Source organism: Gadus chalcogrammus, chromosome 6 (assembly GCF_026213295.1).
Source record: "Gadus chalcogrammus isolate NIFS_2021 chromosome 6, NIFS_Gcha_1.0, whole genome shotgun sequence".
Classification (NCBI taxonomy): domain Eukaryota; kingdom Metazoa; phylum Chordata; class Actinopteri; order Gadiformes; family Gadidae; genus Gadus; species Gadus chalcogrammus.
This window is the reverse complement of record NC_079417.1, coordinates 18,517,693-18,537,868: the sequence shown is the minus strand read 5'-3', so window position 1 is coordinate 18,537,868 and position 20,176 is coordinate 18,517,693. Positions and strand designations below refer to the sequence as shown.

General features: G+C 44.9%; 2 protein-coding genes across 3 annotated transcripts; both read left to right on the top strand.

Annotated features, from left to right (window-relative positions):
* Positions 1-901: 901 nt before the first annotated feature.
* LOC130384847 (DNA-directed RNA polymerase III subunit RPC4-like) lies at positions 902-9,218 on the top strand. The gene is made up of 9 exons (XM_056593227.1): positions 902-1,043; positions 4,684-4,853; positions 5,055-5,098; positions 5,182-5,339; positions 6,686-6,810; positions 6,897-7,059; positions 7,824-8,071; positions 8,166-8,318; positions 8,839-9,218. The coding sequence occupies exons 2-9, from the start codon at positions 4,698-4,700 to the stop codon at positions 8,953-8,955; spliced, it is 1,164 nt and encodes a 387-aa protein (XP_056449202.1). The 5' UTR covers positions 902-1,043; positions 4,684-4,697; the 3' UTR covers positions 8,956-9,218.
* A 352-nt stretch (positions 9,219-9,570) lies between these two features.
* LOC130384516 (glycerol-3-phosphate acyltransferase 4-like) lies at positions 9,571-19,996 on the top strand. Of its 2 annotated transcripts, none has more exons than XM_056592743.1 (13): positions 9,571-9,735; positions 10,477-11,051; positions 12,818-12,887; positions 12,994-13,294; positions 14,541-14,615; positions 14,773-14,862; positions 16,222-16,315; positions 16,428-16,543; positions 16,672-16,727; positions 16,818-16,903; positions 17,045-17,173; positions 17,929-18,008; positions 18,504-19,996. In XM_056592743.1, the coding sequence occupies exons 2-13, from the start codon at positions 10,884-10,886 to the stop codon at positions 18,610-18,612; spliced, it is 1,374 nt and encodes a 457-aa protein (XP_056448718.1). In that variant the 5' UTR covers positions 9,571-9,735; positions 10,477-10,883; the 3' UTR covers positions 18,613-19,996. The 2 variants fall into 2 exon arrangements, with proteins under 2 accessions (XP_056448718.1, XP_056448717.1); XM_056592742.1 differs by having other exon boundaries at positions 9,571-9,792.
* Positions 19,997-20,176: the final 180 nt, after the last annotated feature.

The window sequence follows — 20,176 nt, the reverse complement described above, 5'->3', positions numbered from 1 at the left end:
GCCCATCAGATGGAATGAAACCATTCCATTGGGATTACATAGGATTAAGAAATACCCTTTCTAGATTATGGGTTCTTAATCTGGCGATTAAACAGGCATACCAAATGTATTTAGGATTCAATAAGTAATAATGTATACAGTACACCAAATATGTATTTTTTTGGAGCAAAGGGGATATTGCAGTCTGAAGGCCATATTTGTTGGCTGAAGTTTCTGAGGTCACGTGTGACTGGAGATAAGATGAAGTTTAAACAGGTACGGTGAGAGAATGAGGAGACGGTGCAGTGTGTGTAGGAAATGGTCTTGGTATCATTCAAAGCTACCATGGGTGTTACACTCATTATACAGAACAGCAATTTCCTCAAAGGGTAATTCATTTGCAATCATCCATCATTAGACACACTGTGACAGCTACAAGGTCGCGTGAAGTTGGAGGCAGGGGGCGCGTGTCTACAGATTCTACATGCAGGATCCTTGAAGTTTTTTTCAGTAAGTAATTTTAATCGGTAGATGTACACACTCGAAAAATGCATACAAGACCTAACCCTTATTTTGTTTATCTACAATTTTCATGCTGGCATTTTTGAAGCAGCGACATTCAATGTATTCCCAATTTGTGTGCTTTTCTGTATCCTTTCTACTTTTAGTGTTAGCACAGTCATGTATCATGGATAAAAAAGGCTTTATGTTGAGCCTTATTGTTAATTATCAGTTAACTTTAATTATGTTAGGTTGACTAAATTTTTTTACATCTAAATGTTTCCTTTATAAATACTATTTATCGATTACTTCTAACCATATTTGCATGCTTAGGGATTTATATTATTACATAATATTTACGTGGTGTCCGAGGTGAACAGAAATAGAGCGCAAGTTTGATCCGCATGAATACAAATGACAACGTCACTCCCGGAACTGTCATGGCGCTGCCCACATGCAGTGTCACATAGCAAAAAGTAGACTAGAAGGTAGTGATTTCAGCAGCCTCATTTACGACTTTCAAAACCAAGTTCAACAATTCTGATAATCGGGAGAAGCATACGGTAATTTACTTTCAGATGTGTCAAATGTTATCCTGCTTAGCGCAATCGTTTTCTTCTTTCCTAGTTCCTTACCTGAGTTATTGACATGTTGGTTGGCTGCTGTATTCGTTTTTTAACATAGTGGATATAGAGGATATCACATTACCTTAACCTATTATTAACCTGGTTCGGATGTCGGTTAGAGTACTTCAGTCGGTAGATGCCCACAGTTTGGTTTACGTGTGTACGTTCGTTCTTTATGTAAATCATTGATCAGCAAACTGCTGTATTATATTTAATTTTAATGCATTAAAAAACACAATTTGGCATAATGTGTAAGAAACAAACCACTCAACATGTTGATGCCTAAATGAATTGATACATAAATATGCTGATACACTAACAGGCGGTACCCATCAACGCTGTTCAGAGTGACGACACCGGACGTTCAAAATGCTTGATCGTGACTTGCACTCTGGAGTTCCCAGAAGTGCTGGGCGGTTCATTCAAAACTGAATAGAGAGCATAAATTTGGAGATAGAATTACTATTTATTGTTATTAGTAATCAATAATTGCATTAGGTTACGATGTGTTTATGGCCCACCGACATATGTACGTAGTAACATCAATGTTTTATTTTATTTTTATATAACAATATATATCGACGTGCATAGTCCCCACTATAGTATGCTGCATGGGGATTCTCCCATACTCTGAGAAAGCAGGACGGATGAACGGTTTCCCCATTGAGGCAGGGAGGAGACGCACATGGTAGGCTGGAGTATTTTATCTGTAATCAAAGATTACAATAACAAAAAAAATTATCAGCAAACGCTCTAATTGCACAAACAAAGAATACACCACTGGGAAGCTTAATGTTTGATTTATTAAGGCACATTTGGAGGCAGACGCTGATGGAGATGCTATTCCCACTGTCTTTGAGCATTGTCCTGTGGTCATAAAGAGGAACGCCTCTGCACCACCATGCACCCCTGGGCCTGTAAGAATGGAGACTATAGCCCTTGATCACAGCTATAACGTTAAAGGGGACACGGGTATAATACGTATGAATTCTGAATAATTATACTAATATTTCTTATTACAAAGTAAATGTGCCATGTCTTCTACTTACTTCAGCTTTAAATACTGAGGAAAGATGGAATGAGGAGACTGAGAGAAGGGAAAGTGAGAGTTAATAAAGAGGAGTCATGGCTAGTGAGCAGAGACAGGGAGAACTGACACCAGCAAGTCAGCCTGCCGCAAGTAAAGAAGCTATTGAACAGTCAAATTAATGTATTGAAAAAATTAAAGAGATAAGAAATAATCAAAAAAAAAGCAAGGCGGCTGAAAAACAAGGTAGGAAACTGCATCTCAATAATAATAATAAATCTTTATTAAGTACTCAGATGGTCCACTCACATCCAACATACACACACATATGACACATTAAAATACATACTCAAAAAATACTGTACTAAAATAGGTGCAAGCTATCATGCCAATGCTTTCGAAGCCTGGATGTGAACCGATAGCCCATCATAGGGTTGGTTAAGGCTATAATGATGCTATTTTCTGATCAATCCAATCGACACATGAAATTAATCATTAACTTTCGTAACAGTGCCTGACATGTCGGTACATTAGAGGACACAAATAGCTGGCTAGCACTGTGCCACCTAGGAACACGGAGCAACAACCTCATGGCATCATTATATGCCACTCTAAGCCTCTGCATACTTCTCACTCTGTAAGAGGACCAGAGATGAGCTGTATACAGCGGCGTGACATAAGCCCTAAACAAAGCACACTTAACATCAGTGGAACACATGGAAAATTTCCTCAACATCACGTTGGCCTGTGCATATATTTTACACCTTTGACGACGAATGTCACCGTCATCCATGAGATCATCTGAGAAGACATGTCCTAGATATTTTAATTCCCTGCATATTTCTAAGAGGCCATCTGCGAGGTGGAAAGCAGGAAAAGAGGATTTTTTGTCCTCTCTAGATCTCACAACAACAACCTTACTCTTTTTGAAGTTATAGTTGATGTCAAATTCTCTTCCATATTGCGTGCATATCCTCAACAGCTCTTGTAACCCAGCAGAATATGGACAAAGTAAAACCAGGTCATCAGCATACATGAGATGATTCACAACTTGATCTCCCACAATACATCCTGTTGTACATTCATTTAGCTGTCTTGAAAGGTCATCAATATATACATTCAAAATAATAGGGGATAATATTCCTCCTTGACGGACCCCATTCGCCACATGAAAATGATCAGAAACAGTATTATCCCATTTGACCTGGAATGTTTGCTGAGCATACCAATACATTAGAATTCTGACAATATATTTGGGAACATCTCTCATGAGTAGTTTTTCAAATAGTTTTGCATGGTTGATTCTATCGAATGCCTTAGACTAGAGGCATCAATAAAACAGAGAAACATAGAGGTGTTTTGGCGTTGATATTTAGCAACAATCTCCTTTAGAGCATAAATGCATAAGTCAGTACTATGTTTTGTCTTGAACCCAAATTGATTGTCTGTAGTTAATACATACATTTCGATCCTATTTAAAATATTTTTTTCCAGCACCTTAGACAGGGTACTGGCAAGGGCAATTGGCCTATAATTGTCCATGCTGTTTAATTTGCCAGCCTTCTCCTTAAGCACAGGAACCAGCAAAACAGACAAGATGGAATCAGGGAGAACACCATGCACCATGATACCAGAGAAACACATGGCTAACAGTGGAGAGAGCCTATAGCTGGCATGCTTAAGATGCTCTGCAGCAATACCATCTGTACCACATGTTTTGTTGTTATCAGACACATACTCCTTCCACCCAGGATATTAATAAGATAATGAAACATTGAAAGTTCCAGGAAACCTTTTCAAAAGACAACATAGGCAGGCCTGCTTGAGCTGCTCCCCCCGCGACCCGACCCCGGATAAGCGGATGAAGTTGAGAGATGAGAGAACATAGGCAGTAGGTATCCTATTAGACTCTCATTTCATTTCATTTGCACAGAGAGTCTGGCCTCCCTCCTTTGACAAACGTTAACTAATCGCTAACGTTTGACTACAACTCAAACTAGCACACAACCTCAAATTCATTGTTCTCAGCCATCCCTCTGTTCGCTGATTGGACCGGCAATTTTTGGCCAGAGGAAACCCGGGAATATACCGCAAACCCAGACGTAGTACTGAAGGGAAATGAAAATTGAGCGGAAGTACGTAGGCGGGCGGAGCCAGGCAGGAGGTAGACTAACCACTAAAGGAATGAACTGGAACAATGAATCAGAAGGCATTAAAAATGTGCCTTGCTGCGGGTTCAAGTCTGTGCAGGAGCTGCAATTCCCCTTCCGGGAATAAGCCCCTTGCGAAGAAGGATGCAAGGCATCAGATTTGAGCCTGTTGTGTTGACTGAGGTCTTTTCGGTTAGACTCGATGTGAGCGGCTAACTTCCGGGAGCTATTGAGAAGCTCCACGATACGCTAAAATACGGGTCCATTGGAGTGGACAGAGATTTTGTGTCTCTCTAAATGACTCTGGTACCCATTCCCGAACCCCTTCTACTTAAAGATCAGAAAGGGATATTACATGGCCCCATAAAATGTATTTTTTGTATCTGTGTCCCCAATTTAGCTACTGGAATCAGGATGGCTGAACCAGGCACTGGTGATGGCAGTGGCCAGGGCATGTCTACGCCTCGGGGCAGGGGCGCGGCTATGGGCCGTAGAATACCTTCTTCCCTCTCTCCTGGTCGCCTTCCCACCATGCGCTCGAGGGACCTCACCCTAGGAGGGGTGAAGAAGGTAGGGCTGATGAAGGATTATCTGTCCTCTGAATCCTCATGGTCTGCTACTACATACAGGCATGATGATGTATAGTTATCCAGTGTCTAGGAGATGTCGGAATTTGGCGTAATACTAAAACCATTTCTAAATGGGTAAACTTTAAAACTATACAATATCATTTCAACCCATGATGGTGAACATTTATTTGTTGCTTTTCAGAAAACGTTTACACCCAACATTATTGGCAGAAAAGCTAAAGAAGAGTAAGTTCCTAAAATCGTAAAAGATCATATGAAAGACTTTTTATCAACAGTTTGACCTGAAACTGTCTTATTTTGTTTCTTAGAACCAAGGCTGATGGCGAGCATCCGAGGGGCAGGAGGGATGGAGAGCGGGGGGGGCGTGGCCAGAGAGAGAGAGGCAGAGGCCGGGGTCGGCCAGAGGTCATCCAGTCCCACTCCATCTTTGAACAGGGACCTGCTGAGATGACCATGAAGAAGAGAGGTACGCACGAGAAGGGTTGCACAACTACTTTCCTATTGATCAGCAGCACGATAGCCCTTTACAATTAGCCAACGTTGAGCACGTATGCAGAATCTGCGTTGCTACTCTGAGACCACTGACGCCCCTTTGCGCCGGTAGATGACCTATGAGTAGCGGAAGAAAAGCGTAGGCCCCGGCACACGGAGTCATTTTTTTTTGTGAAACCGCACAAGTCTTCTGCGTTTCGGCGACCGTCCAGACGGACCCAGCGGATCCGGTGTCCGAAACCTCACTTTTCTGAAACCATGTCCCAGGGTGGTCTCATAGGGCTGCAACAACTAATCGATACATTCGATAAAATCAATAAAAATCGATTACTCAGAGTCGGCACCGTGTGCATCAACCGTCATTCAAAGCAGCGGTAGTGATAACACAACCGGACGGTGTAGAAAGTCCCGTCAGTTAAAAATAGTAATTCAGTTTTTAAATCCATGTTAAAATCGGCAGGATATAGAGGTAGTTAGCTTAAAGAAAAAGTAGCAAATTGTGTCAAATGTGATGTGTTCAGGTCGGCTCAGTAATATGATTGATGTGTTCAAATGCAACACAAAAAAAAAAAAAAATTGACATTTTGGCGAAAACTTAGATAGTATAGAGATAGTAAAGATGGAATTATGACCTGTTTAACATCCTATCTTGAGCTATGATCATGTTATCAGCAATTAAAGCAATAATACAAGTTATAATTCAACAAAATAATAGAAAAGGTTCAGGAGTCTCAAAAATGGCATCAATATCAATAAAAATTAAGAAACTCGTGTCATCTGAGAGAAATTAAGATGATTTAATTTCTTCATAACCGTTAGTATTTACCGGTTAAAGATCTTATTGGTTAACCATGGACATCCCTTATATACTATATATATATATATGTATATTATACATTGTATGTTTTTTTTGTGTTATCCCAATTATGTTTTTTTATTTTTTTATCATTTAATATTACTTTTAATAGTTCCGGGACGTTGGTTCGCGGTAATATATACAGCCACCAGGTGGTTGTTTCAATTCCATTCAAAAACCTTTATGGCACGACTATTGTTGTGCCATAAAGGTATTACCAATGCATTATTTATCTTTATTTTTCGTACCTGATGGAAGTATGTTTTCTTTCCCTACGAGAGTTTTGTACTTTGTTAATGCATAATAAATTACGAATATTAAAAATATATATACGTAAATATTGTTTCAATACATTTGTAGTCAAGGCGGGGCCCTACTGTTGTTAAGGCGGTCGCCTTATCCATACAGTGCTGGGGGAAACGATGGAATGCCCTTTGAAGTGTAAGTGTGGGTGTGTTCCTCAGGTACCTATGAGACGGAGAGGGACGCTCCCACCGTGGGTCCATCGCCCATTATCAACATCAAGAAGGAGAAGAGGGAGACGGAGGAAGAAACCAAAGAGATTCTGCGAAAACTGGAACGAGACAACGTGAGTCCCTCGCTCCGTGAACTCTTGAATAAACATGACTTCAACCACACGCGTTCTGTGTTCTAATCCCGGCCCACCTTCTGCAGTTCATAGATGATCCTCACCTCTGCAGCGAGGAGAGGAGCTGCCCTGTCCAGCTCCCTCTTGCGGTGTCGGGTTGGGGTTTTAGGGAGGAGTTTACGCCTGAAGTAGCGAAAATTGAAAAGGAGGAGGAGGAGGGCGTTGACTGCATGGAACCTGAAACGAAAGGTACCGGACACTTTGCGGAGTATAAGGACTTCAGAGTATCTGTGGATGCCTTTTGTTGTTGTAGAAGATATTATTGTGCTAATAGGGAAATCTTTACAGGTCGGCCGCCTGATTGTGCAAAGGTTTTCACATCTGTAAGCAGGTCTCCAAAAAGTCTGGAAATGCTTCCTCCATAGGTGGCACTATAATTCCTTGTCAAAGTTAATGACTCTTTCCTGCTTCCCCTGTTGAGGAACAGTTGTATATAGGCCTTTTTGACACGCTATATTTGCCTCTGTGACCAATAATGTCCATCTGGATAGATACATTTTCTGAGTTTTTCTTATGTGAAGTTATTTGGAAATGTAAATATTGTTATTAGGGAAAAGTATTCCATTCCGTAACTCTTCATTATGAGAGGGACTTATCTCAGCAGCCCGGGAGGGGGGGGAAGGTGGATGCTGTGGCCGGCAGTTTGTGTAGGCCGTGAATCCTTCTTGTGACCGCTCTCCTAGTGTACAACTGTAAACACCAGATGGAATTATTTCGAATAATAACAAAATAACATGGCTTCATACACATGTATAATCTTTCCAAAGGCATTACCAGAATCAACTCTGGTCCACGCTCGTTCGGTCGACGGGGGCGGAGCTCGTACCTATAAACTTCTTAATCCTCAGGACTGAACCCTCGTATTCAGCTCAACTGTCGGCCCCAGTGGTATGATCGTGACGTGCTTGACACTCTGGCACCCACAGTCCCTGTCCTCTGCTCCCTCCCCACAGTGAAGCAGGAGCCCACAGAGGTGGAGATCAAGAAGGTGGAGTCTGCGTTCCGGCCCCCCCCGCTGCCTGAGCCCGAGGTTCTGCCCGAGCTGCTCCAGAGGTGGAGCCTGAGCAAAGGGGAGGAGCTCTTCTTCGTGCAGCTGCCCGACTCGCTGCCCGGCCAGCCGCCCAGCATGGAGACCCGGCCCATCAAGACGGAGGTGCAGTCGGCCGACGGACAGGTCATGGTGCAGAAGACGGACCCACAGGTGGACACACAGCCTACGGAAAATGGCTCTCGCTGTTTGTATTATATATTTTTTCATCAAGTAAGATGGTTAATTTTTTTTTACTGCATAACAGGAAGACGAAGAGGAGGAGAACAGCTGCACGCTGAAGGACCTCAGAGAGGGTCTTGTGGGGAAGATGTTGGTGCGGAAGTCCGGCCGCGTCCAGCTCATCCTGGGACACATCAAGCTGGACGTTTCTCTGGGAACGTCCTGTGCTTTCCTTCAGGTAAAAGGGCTATTTGTAGACTCAGACCCTGTTTAGACACCTTCCACATATTTTCCACAAATTTTCAAAACATCCGGCTGTGTATTCTGCTCATCTGTTACCATATCTATTTCCTTTTAAGGCTAGAGTAAGTTCGATTTTGAGTCTCACCACTCCCTTCAGGCCTCCTTACAACGCCATTCCCCAAAACCCATGACTAATACTTTAGAATTAGCGCTGCCTAGCCTGCTTGAAGACTCCGATCATAGTAAGAGTGCATGGGCAGAGTGGCACAAGTAGTCTGGTAGAGAGAGGGGCCGGTAGTCATTCCATCAGTCTGAATGATGGGCTTATTACAGGACTGGACAGCCTAAGACACTTGATTGCACTTATTTTAAGTGAGAGCATTTGGTTTTATGAACAAATCATAAATTGCTAAATTGCTTCTCCTAGCTTTTCTGTCACGTTTCATCAATATATTTAGTCTTTTATTGGAAATGTTACTTAATGTTACCCATTTTCTTTGTTTTTCTTGTTCCAGGAACTGGTATCTATTGGGACAGAAGGCCGGACAGGGGATATGACCGTATTGGGTCACATCCAACACAAAATGGTCTGCTCACCAGACTTTGAAGCACTCCTAGAAAGCAACATATAATGCTGCTGAAGGCCATGTGAATGGTGGACAGTCCTTTTTGGACCTTATGTTTGTACCTTAAGTACAAAAAAGAAGTGTTTGCTATCACCTAAAGAAATGTATAAATATTGTAATAATAGTGTTCGTTTTGCATTTTGATTCATATTGGTGGTTGAAAACTTCTATATGATTAAACAATTGTTTTGTTTTTGTTGTATAGACACAATTATCAATACTATTATTAATTGATGTACATGTGTGAATAAACAGATTTTTGACATCCCAAGTGCCAATTGTGCTGACTTTTTATATATTATAGTGTCCTATAAATGGTAGGATGTATATTACCATTTTTAGATATTGATATTAAGTTGAATGCTTTTCATTTTCTCGTTTTAGGTTTTATAGTTTTTTATAACATTCATTTTCTTAAAAACGGTATCTTGAAAGCCCTTCTATTGGCGGCCAAGTGTCAGATCAGTGAGAAACCGATTAAACTGTTACTGCTCATCGCTACAACGATGAACAAGAACAAAAGACCAGCTTCTCACTGATCTTTATTGTCTGCTCATCGCTGTAGTGAGGTTCAGGCACCACCAGGCGTCATATGTGACCCCTCGTCTCCAGCCCAGGCTTGCCTGGGACCGGACTGTTTCTATAGGACAAGATGTGCCCGGCCCGCTCCGGGCTTGTTTCCCCCGGATCGAGTTCACAGTCGCACAGACAAAGACGGACGGTGATGAGCGCCTCCCGAACTGCTTACTGTAACAGTACGGGACTTACTTCCCCTCTCTTTCAGCGGTATATCAGCTTTTCATTGTCCCTCTATTAAATGACCGACCGCAAATGAACACAAACGTGAGTAATATGCCGTCGTTAATCTATATCGTGTATGTAGCCCGGTGGACCGGGGAGCATGCTAACTAGCGCATCGCTGGATCACTAGTCCTAGCATGCTAGTAACGAGCTAATTTTAGCATTCGCTCCTCCGCGTCCGGGGAGCGATATACTCGTTTATTTTAAGGTTAATCAAACACTGGTCATTTTGTCCCCGTTGCCTTCCGGCCGTGATGGACATGCACGCCGTTTTATCATGAAGGGAGCAGCACCAGCCCACACACGGCCCGCCGGTCTCTGTTGTTAACATCACAGCTGGTTCATATGTAGTCCGTGCTTTGGTCCCAACGGGCCACTAATCAGACCACTGCGGGGTGTTGTCCCACCGGCTTACTAACCAGACAATTGTGGGGTGTAGTCCTGGTCACTAACCAGACCACTAAGGGGTGTAGTCCTGGTCACTAACCAGACCACTGCGGGTTGTAGTCCTGTCACTAACCAGACAACTGCGGGGTGTAGTCCGGTCCCATGGGTCACTAACCAGACAACGGCGTGGTCAGTCCGGTCTCCACCGGGTCACTAACCAGACTACTGGGGTGTCGTCCCAACACGGAGTAGTGAAGTACAGCCGCCTGCTTTGACTGTTGTTTCTAATTATTGTCCTACAGGAGAGTGAAAGTGACCTGCTGGTTTTGTGTATTTCAGGTCTCTAAAACCGAGCAGGGTGACATGGTTTCCACCCGCTATGCGTTACCTCTCTTATCCACTGTTGAAGCTGCGTGGGACCACCTGCTGGGTGTGGGGACCAGACCTGCTGCAGAAACCACATAACTGACGCCACATCTCACCTTCATCGTCCGCTCGGAGTTGCTTTTGGTTTAAATTTAAACCGATGGATGGGTTTTATAATGAAACGAAATGATATTGCCGCCGATGAAGAAAAGAAAAACGACTTGCGTGGACATGGACTCCTTTGTGTGAAATCTGATTTGCTAGACCATTTAATGAATGTTGTGTTCTGACATCAGGGACTAGGGCCGCTTTAGGTCCAAGAAGTAGCAGCAGCAACAACACTTTCTGTCTTATTCGTAAAGAGATTGCCGGACTTCAAGATGGGGCTCTTCTTCAACCCCTTCAACAACTTGATATGCATTCTCCTGGGCATCTCCCTCACCGTGTGGTTCACCATGCTCCTCGTCTTCATCATCGTGCCGGCCATCTTTGGGGTGTCGTTTGGAATCCGACGGCTCTACATGAAAACATTACTGAAGGTCTTTAAGGTAAGTGTTAAAGTGCCGAATAATTGTATGAAGGTAAAGTCCCCTTTCGAGACGGATCTTTTCTGTCACAATAAAGTGTACACGTGAACACTTAATTCTCAACATTTCCTCTTGCCACATTGTACCGCTCCTTACCTCCCTTCTTTCTTTAAGATTTTGGCTTCAAGGGGATTTCTTGTGATTACCATGCGGCTGACCTCTTAGTCTAAAGTTATTTACAACTAGTTGGCCGAGACCTTTCCCTGCTCTCTCCAGCTTGAACTGAACCCAGGCAGGTAAATGCACAAGGGTATGACTCAGTCGGGACTGCACAAGATTAAAGCACTATAAATACACTATTTATAATGGCATTCGTTTCAACATCCTGAAATGGCAGGGTTTCAACTCTATTTAGGAAAAGGCCATTGGACAATGAAACCAAAGATGTTCATCTGTCTTCTAAATCTCCTCTCTAAAATTGTCCCAGCAGGGTCCTTGGAGAGCTTTCTAGGAAAGGTCAGGGGGCGTGGGGGGGGCTGGTACAGCCCTTTGAATGCCTGTGCACATGTAAATCGGAGCATGATTTCAATGGCTCTATAAATGATGGCTCGTTAGAAGCCCCATGCTTGGCTCTTATTGATTTATCCTGTTTGTCTTTGTTTTTGGTTGTGTGTCGGGAGGGGAGATGGAAAGAGGCCTATTATGTAAGAACCTCTTCCACACCCAGTTCTCTAGAAACACATGTTGGCTGTGTTCCATTTCACAGAAATGCAGTCACCTCTCTATGTGGGGCACGGTCTAGAGGCGTGTTATGGCAAGGCTTATCAGACGAGAGGCTAGCAGAAAAAGGGTTTGATTGTCTTTGGGCATTATTTGTATTGATTAGTGACATTGCTTTGGAGTATTTGTATGATTAGTTTCTTCAAACCCATGACTAAATTGGCTTTACTGGAAGATGTAGTTTTAACAAGGTGTCATAACATGTTTATCTCCATAAAACGTAAAACTTGTGATCCCAAATTGAGACATTTTATTAAAATCATCCTCCTTTTAGGTTTCAGTGGGAGATTTATATATGCCTTTCTCTGCCACAGCAGTGTAAGCCCTCAGTTCAACTCATAGGAACAGGGAGGAGGTTTTCAAAACGAACAACCAGTGCTGCAGGCAAAAACCTTTTTTCGTGTACATGCATTCTTGGCATTCTTTTAACCTAACACCACTGCCTTATTGGTGCTACAGCTTTCATTCTGTCCTAGCCCAGCGCAACCTGATGCCTTTTTGAATATAACATACAGCCGCAACATGTTGCATAATGTCAAAGTAAATGGTGAGGGTAAGAATTGTACCTCTATGCAAACTGTGTTGTCAACATCTGTCCCCCCCCTCCCCCAATCTGGCCCCCTTCTCTCCCCTTTTCTTCCTGACCTGTAGAAGGAACACTTTGTTCTCTTCCCTAAGTTCTCGCTTGTTTATTTATTTTTATTCTTAAAACATCTGCTTGGGTTTTACCAGTCCGCCTGCTTTGAACTTAAATCAATACATTGAACCATAAATGAACCATAAGTCAATTCATTCAGTATTATTTCACCAAATCATACTGAATGTTGATTGATTGATGTATTTGACTGCAAGTGTTCTTTCATATTGTCGGTTCTTCGTCAAAGTTTACCAACCATGAATAATGGCCCAAAAACACGGCGGCCCAAAACCTTTCAGTAACTGTGACGACAGCGTCCAAGACGAGCCCATCTGGATGGTAGCGTGACTTCTTCTCTTCTGTCTCCCAGTGGGCGACGCTTCGGTTAGAGAGGGGCGCCAAGGAGAAGAACCATCTGCTGTACAAACCCTACTCAAATGGTATGTTAGCGATTGGTTTATCCCTTCTCCGTGCGTTAATATGGAAGCACCGAAGTACAGACCAACCCCATGTCCTCTCCCTGCCCCTCCGGTCTCTCCCCCTCAGCCATCATCGCCCGGGAGCCCACCTCCCTGGAGCAGGAGATCAAGGAGATCCGCCGCAGCGGCTCCAACCGCGACCTCAACTCGGCCTCGGAGTTCGAGATGTCAGACATCTTCTACTTTGCGCGCCGCGGCGTGGAGAGCATCATGGACGACGAGGTGACCAAGCGCTTCAGCGCCGAGGAGCTCCAGTCCTGGAACCTGCTGACCCGCAGCAACTACAACTTCCACTACATCAGCCTGCGGCTCACCGTGCTGTGGGGCCTGGGCCTGCTCATCCGCTACGGCTTCCTGCTGCCGCTCAGGTGCTTGCTCCGTGTGTGTAGAGCCGACCTCATCCTCCACACTGAACCACATTATGGGGTCAATCTACCCCCTTCTGGCCCTCCACACTACACCACATTATGGTGTCAATCTACCCCCTTCTGGCCCTCCAAACCTCACCACATTATGGTGTGAACCATCCCCCTTCTGACCCTCCACACTACACCACATTATGGTGTGAACCATCTTCCTCCTGGCCCTGACACTACACCACATTAGGGTGAAAACCATCTTCCTCTTGGCCCTCCTCATTCACCCCATTTTGGTGTCAACACATCTTAGGCCACACTCAGCCGGACACATTTCCAGCCCAGAACACTGAAACGATTATCAAAGCGGGTGAATCGCCCTCGTAACCGTTAGTAGTCTGGAGGATGGGAAGAGTGTCTGTTTGTGAGGACAGTGGGGGGTCTTTGTCCCGGGGTCCAGACATCAGCGGCTGGATAATGTGTTAGGTTTCATTGTGGATGGGGAGCTCTTCTGTAGCGCTAGTAGAATGGACTGTTGGCATCAATTGTGTTTTCTTAGGACAGTATGTTATGCAAATAGTTATGTAAATGATATGATACAAATTTCCAACTGAAAAGATATTTGCGGCCGTTTATGCATGTATAAATTACTAACTAACTTGCTATCACATGTGGTCTGTGGAGTAGACAATATGTTTCTGTGATGTAAGAGGAGATGGAGCGGCCGATTGGTTAACTGGCTCTGTTAAGCCCGCCCAGTAACTGGGCCTCCGCCTGGCAGAGTGCCACTCAGCAGTGGTCAGACACATCAGGCCACTGCTGGGTGCAGACAGGCCGCGGTCCCACCAGAGTTCCCCATTCTTCCTCTCTGTGCTGTCATCAGGGCTCGGAGGACGAGGATCTGCCCCTCTAGCCCGATGGCCATTTCACCTTTTATGTTAATGCATCCATTAATCTCGACTCATCCTTCCTCCCAATGTGTTTGGCTCAGCTGAACGGCTTAACTGTGCTGCTAATGTGTTCTATTAATGTGTTCTATTAATGTGTCCTGCTGCGTAAGGGACCAAGTGTAACTGATTGTGGAATGGGGTAGATTTATAGGAAAAAGGTGACCTGCTTCTGTGGGGTAACACCAGCTATTTTTGAGGAGCTTTACCCTTCTACCTCACTTGCAGAATAGTTTCCCCGATCATGGTGTCTAGGATTACTGTTCCCCTGGCTGAACCTCTGTGGCCTAACGTGTTGTGTTCCATGACAGGGTCACGCTGGCCTTCACTGGGGTTGGTCTCCTGGTGTTCCTCACCTCCATCGTGGGACTGCTTCCCAATGGCAGGTAGGATTATGGTGGTTCATGTTCTGTGAAAATCATTACGATTAATGATCTTTTATTTCTTTTTAAGATTTATTTTCAGAACATTTGAGGCCTGACGACTCCAGAGACTCGGTCGAGTCCTGTAGGCGGACCCTAACGACCTCTGTGTGTTCTTTAGGGTGAAGAACTACCTGAGCGAGAAGGTGCACCTCATGTGCTACAGGATATGCGTCCGGGCGCTGACCGCCATCATTACCTACCACGACAGGTAACGTGTGTGTGTGTGTGTGTGTGGCATTTTTACTTACCCAACCGGATCAGTTATTTGGGATTAGCTCTAATTATCTAGCAACAAAATTGTGGGAGCAGTCCAGTGGGTTGTTGGCAGTGTCTTGATTTAACAGGTTGTTAACTACGATGGCTGGGTACATAAGTGTGGCACTTTGCCAGAAGTGTGTATTTCGAGTGTTGTGACTATCACTGGCAGTTTACTTGTTGTGTTCACGTAGTTTGGTTTACATCTTCAAACGCAAGTAAACTGTTTTTAAATTTACAGTATTGATATTGCTATATATAACTATTGGTAATAATTGGTTAATGGTGCCAAAATTCAACGGATATCCACTTGAACCTCAACCATTACATTAAATATTCCTGTGAACAGCAATGTGACGTGTCTGCATGTTTGTTGATGGAGTAACGTCTAACTGAGTAATTACTGTAACAGAGTCCCGTCCAATCTAACGCTACACAGAGGTGTGACCGTTTAAAGTAAACACAAAGGCCTGCTACGGTGAACCGGTGAGCTGATGACCTGTCAGGGCCCTCGCTGAGCGCTGCGGTCGTCCTGGGATGACGTGGGAGGTTGTTTACTGCAGGCGTATGCCAGCCTCCCCGGGTGTATTTGCATTGACTTCTTGTCTTTCTAGATTTTCTAGCCTCTGAGCAATCCGAAGAAATGATCACAGCACAGGCAGAACCACACCCACGTGACACCACAACATGTACATTTTAACGTGTAGGGCCTTAAGCGGGCGACTTTGTACAAAGCGACTCCATTCATACACACGTTCACACAGCGACGGCAGAGTCAACCATGCAAGGTGACAGCCAGCTCGTCTGGAGTAGTTAGGGTGAGGTGAGGCATCTTGCTCAGGGACACCTCGATACTCAGCTCGGAGGAGACAGGGATCGATCTAGTAACCGGTTAAAGTCAACCTGCTCTACAACCTGAGCTACTGCCGTACCCATATGTAGATATTAATTAAAGGTGCAAGCCTTCAAAAATATTTCATTCGGTAGCCACCCGCACTACAATGTGTTGAAGGTTTGCAGGTTGGCTTAAATATGTACTTGCTTCCTTTAATGAGTCTCTGGCTCTCTCAGCCTTGATGAGCCTCTGTGACTTGCCTCTGGAACGTAGGCTTGGGGTAATGCATGCCTCCCGGTTCACAAACCTCATGTTCAAGTCCTCTTCTCTGCAGTGGTAAACGGAGTCTCTTCATGCGTCTGCCGTTCTGACTACTGGCCTCTTTATTTCAACACTCCTCTGTATTTCCTGTAATAAATGTATCCACCTTGGGCGTCATCATTTGATGTTGACACTCTTCCTGTCTGGCTTCCTCAGCGAGAACAAACCCAAGAACGGAGGAATCTGTGTGGCCAACCACACCTCGCCTATCGACGTCATCATCCTGGCCAGCGACGGATGCTACGCCATGGTAACCACAGCGCTCCACTGAAGGGGCTCGCATTCTGAGATCAAGCACCTATTCTCCCAGGATGGCTGCTCCCAGATCAGCTAGCTGTATTTGTATTGTGCGTGTGTTCCAGGTGGGTCAGATCCACGGCGGGCTGATGGGGGTCATCCAGCGGTCTATGGTCAAAGCCTGCCCACACATTTGGTTTGAACGCTCTGAAGTCAAAGACCGCCATCTAGTGGCCAAAAGGTAACACAACACCCATGCTATTATCACACAGGACTCTTGCTCTGCGTTAATGTCAGGAGTTTAATTGGATATTAATTGCGAAAAACAATACTTGTTATGCTAACAGTTTCACATTTCTTTTTTCACAGGCTAAGTGACCATGCAGAGGATAAGTCCAAGTTGCCTATTCTCATTTTCCCAGAAGGTAGGATTGTGCCTTTCAGTTGAAGAAAAACTGAATGTTGTAACGGAGTTTTGAACTTTTTATTCATGAACTTGTTTGTTCCAAACCCAGGGACATGCATCAACAACACCTCAGTCATGATGTTCAAGAAAGGCAGTTTTGAGATTGAGGCCAAAGTCTACCCTGTAGCCATCAAGGTTAGTCATCGCTGCATTGTGTCTGTATTTTGCTTTTCAAAGTCACTCTGACCATACACAGGCTACACCCTCCTTATTTACATCGTAGAGCACCGTGTCCATTGAAACGTGTTAATGGTGTTTTGTCCTCCAATGTCTCAGTATGATCCCCGATTTGGAGATGCCTTCTGGAACAGCAGCAAGTACGGCATGGTCAGCTACCTGCTGCGGATGATGAGCAGCTGGGCCATCGTGTGCAGCGTGTGGTACCTGCCCCCAATGTTCAGAGAGGTGAGGGCTCCACCGTGCTCCTGCTCTTAAAGAGATGTTGTTAAAGGAGAGCCAACTGATTACGATTTGGAAACGAAATGACAAATCGAAGCGTCTGAGAGATGTCCTGAGGGGCAGAAATGAACCGGGAGCAGTCAAACGTGAGCTTAGAGGCTGGCACAGTTAACTTGAAACTGATATTTTCTCAGCACAGCCTAGCCTCGCCAGCATTAGCCTGTTAGCATGTTCACAGAATATTGTGCGCACGACGAGTTGGCCCAACGACAAGAATTTCTTCAGAAAATGCACATGCGGGGACATAGCTAGTTACATTGTCGTTTCATATTTTTTTGCATATGGTTCATTACAATTGGGTACCAAAGCAACTATCCAGCGAACAGGCATTCCATAGGCTAACTTGATGAGGTAATGGACTCAATCAATTGCGCCGGTACTATAAAGCAGACAGATGCAGAATAGAGCTTAGTGAAAGACCGGGCTACCCTCTTCTTTAAATGTGCAATGACAATCATCCACGCTGTGATGTGCAATATTCCTCAGGAGTGCTGTAGGGTTTTCGCTGGACTCTTCTATAGTCATCGATGGAATACAAGGAAAGATATGTGTCCCAGCCTTCCTCACTTTGAGTTACATTCCCCTATCCCTGTGATGCGTACATCCTGCACACGGTTCCCTGAACGACCCTACACATCCACAATGTAACCTTCTGTAGAGCACCAGACTCAGACAGCGTGTTGTCATGCCTCTGTTGACAGGAAGGGGAGGATGCCGTGCAGTTCGCCAACCGAGTGAAAGCTGCCATCGCCAGGCAAGGAGGACTAGTAGACCTACTCTGGTGAGCATACTGAAAACGAGTCGTGGTTGGTTCACTATTTGGTAATAAATCTGTGGTAATATCACTGGTAATAACTTTTGAGATATGTGGTTATAGCGCTTACCCAGTAGTGGACTAGCTAAAACAGTCAACTACTTACCAGTACAAATAAGCAGTAGCCAATAGGATGTCTGTACCCAGTATTGACACAGTGTTGCTGACCGCATTGGCTTTGGTTTGTCCGTTCAGAGTTCCCCTAGACTCTGCATAGCCACCCCCGGCCACACCCCTCTTACGCACTCATTGTATGTTGTATGTCCTTGCACTTAAAAAATAGTACTAAGCATTGTGTAGCTTCTTATGCTAGCTTTCTTATTGTTAGCTCTTGGCACTTGCTTCTAAAAACATCCTTACTGTACCGACAGCGTTATATTGTTTCTCCTTCTTCTGACAAATGTACTCATTGTAAGTCGATAGATAAAAGCGACCTGCTAAATGTAATATAAATGTCTACAGGGACGGAGGGCTGAAGCGGGGGAAGGTAAAGGATACCTTCAAGGAGGAGCAGCAGAAGCTGTACAGCAAAATCCTGGTGGGAGCCCAAGAGGACCGCAGCCGCTCCTGAAGCCCCTGAGAGGAGTGGACATGGGCCAGGAGCTCCAGCCAGGAGCCACGCAGAGTTGTGGGAGGTGCCGGGTTGGACCGCTGAATCCAGCCTGAGAGGCTACCAGGACCCCAGGACGGACTAAGGCCCTCCCTGGTGTCCACCCTTCCCTGTAAGACCCCCCCTGGGTGCAGCCTGGGCAGCATACGGTGGGCCTCATCGCTGCCCCCTCCCAGTCTCCCTCGTGGAATGTTCCAATGGGAGGCCGGACTTTGTTCTTGTTATTTGGTTAGACTGTCAATACGGTGCACACAAAGGAGGCCAAGTGATTTCATTTTGTCTCGTCAAATGTTTTTGTATTCATCCTGTGGCATTGTATTTTTTCAGTAGTTATGATTTTCAGATTTTCCTTTTTATTAGCCCGTTTGTTATTGTTAACGATGTTGAAAGTTACAGCTCTGTTACTAATCTGACCTAGGATAATACGGAACTCCAAAGGATACATCTGGTTGGTCTCGAGACAGACAACAAGGGACGCATGACCGGCTAGTATCCAACGCGGCGTAGGCGACAGTAGTGCCATTTTTGTTACGCATTAGCTATGAATATATTTCTATGGTGTTTATATCTCGAAGAGGTTTTACATTACAGTCCAGATTGTATGTGCAAAGTCGCCAATGTTGGGCTTCTGTTTAGGAGATGTCCTCCTGTTACTGGTTCCTTTCTGTTCTTGTTTTTCGCTGAATGTTTACTCGTCACATCATGAAGTTAAAAATATCTCCACTCCAGGATCTGGACAGAGGTTGTGAAGATGTGACCCAGCTAATGTCCTCGTTCCAGCTAATATGCACCACAGTCCATCACTAAACCCGTAGCTCCAGCCTGGGAAGGGGCCATCGAGCACGTATTCCCCACCACTCTTTTTACACCACCTTTATTAAACATGTTGTTCGGAGCGGGACACTGGAGGGTTTTCCTCGTTCTTTCGGCGCTTGCCAAGCGCTCCATTCACTCCTGTTCCACTGCTCCGTTCTTCCTCCTCCTGGCCCGGTTCCTGACAGAGTCCCCGTGAGAGACTTGGACTGGGTTTGGGTTCTGTTGAAGACTGGCCCGACGGAGGGAAGCCCTGGCCGTTCCGCCAGACACCGGCGGCCCGGCTCTGCTGTGTTATCAGGAATAGCCCGTAAGATGTTACATGTCTGTCAGAATAAAAGTTCTAAGATTGTGACTTTAAGCCTTGTTTAATATTCTTAGAGGCTGTGTCCATGTGAACATGGGCTGTCTACTCAGAATCTCTGCAGGGACAAAGCCCAGAATGCAGTTGCTCTCCCACTTAGCCTTGCTCAGCGTTGGGAGCAACCCGCCCCCCAACGCATGGCAACCACCTCGAGATGGAATTGCGACTAAAGAACACGGTTCCGGAAAGAGAAGTCTGAGCTGCCAAATGGCTCGACAAGTTCCTTGTGTGGAGCAAGCAAAGGCTCTGCTGGTGGTCCTTTAACTGTTTGCTTCCCCTGGGCATCTTGTGTTACTGCTAGAAGATGGTGAACCCCCAGCCCTACATGCGTTTATGCTATGAGGAGAG

Coding starts and splice junctions, on each gene's coding strand:
- LOC130384847 (XM_056593227.1), top strand. CDS start 4,698: ATGGCTGAACCAGGCACTGGTGATGGCAGTGGCCAGGGCATGTCTACG. Junction 5,340..6,685: donor GATGACCATGAAGAAGAGAG/GTACGCACGAGA, acceptor TGTGTTCCTCAG/GTACCTATGAGACGGAGAGG. Junction 8,319..8,838: donor CGTCCTGTGCTTTCCTTCAG/GTAAAAGGGCTA, acceptor TTCTTGTTCCAG/GAACTGGTATCTATTGGGAC.
- LOC130384516 (XM_056592743.1), top strand. CDS start 10,884: ATGGGGCTCTTCTTCAACCCCTTCAACAACTTGATATGCATTCTCCTG. Junction 16,728..16,817: donor TATTCTCATTTTCCCAGAAG/GTAGGATTGTGC, acceptor TTCCAAACCCAG/GGACATGCATCAACAACACC. Junction 16,904..17,044: donor TCTACCCTGTAGCCATCAAG/GTTAGTCATCGC, acceptor CCAATGTCTCAG/TATGATCCCCGATTTGGAGA.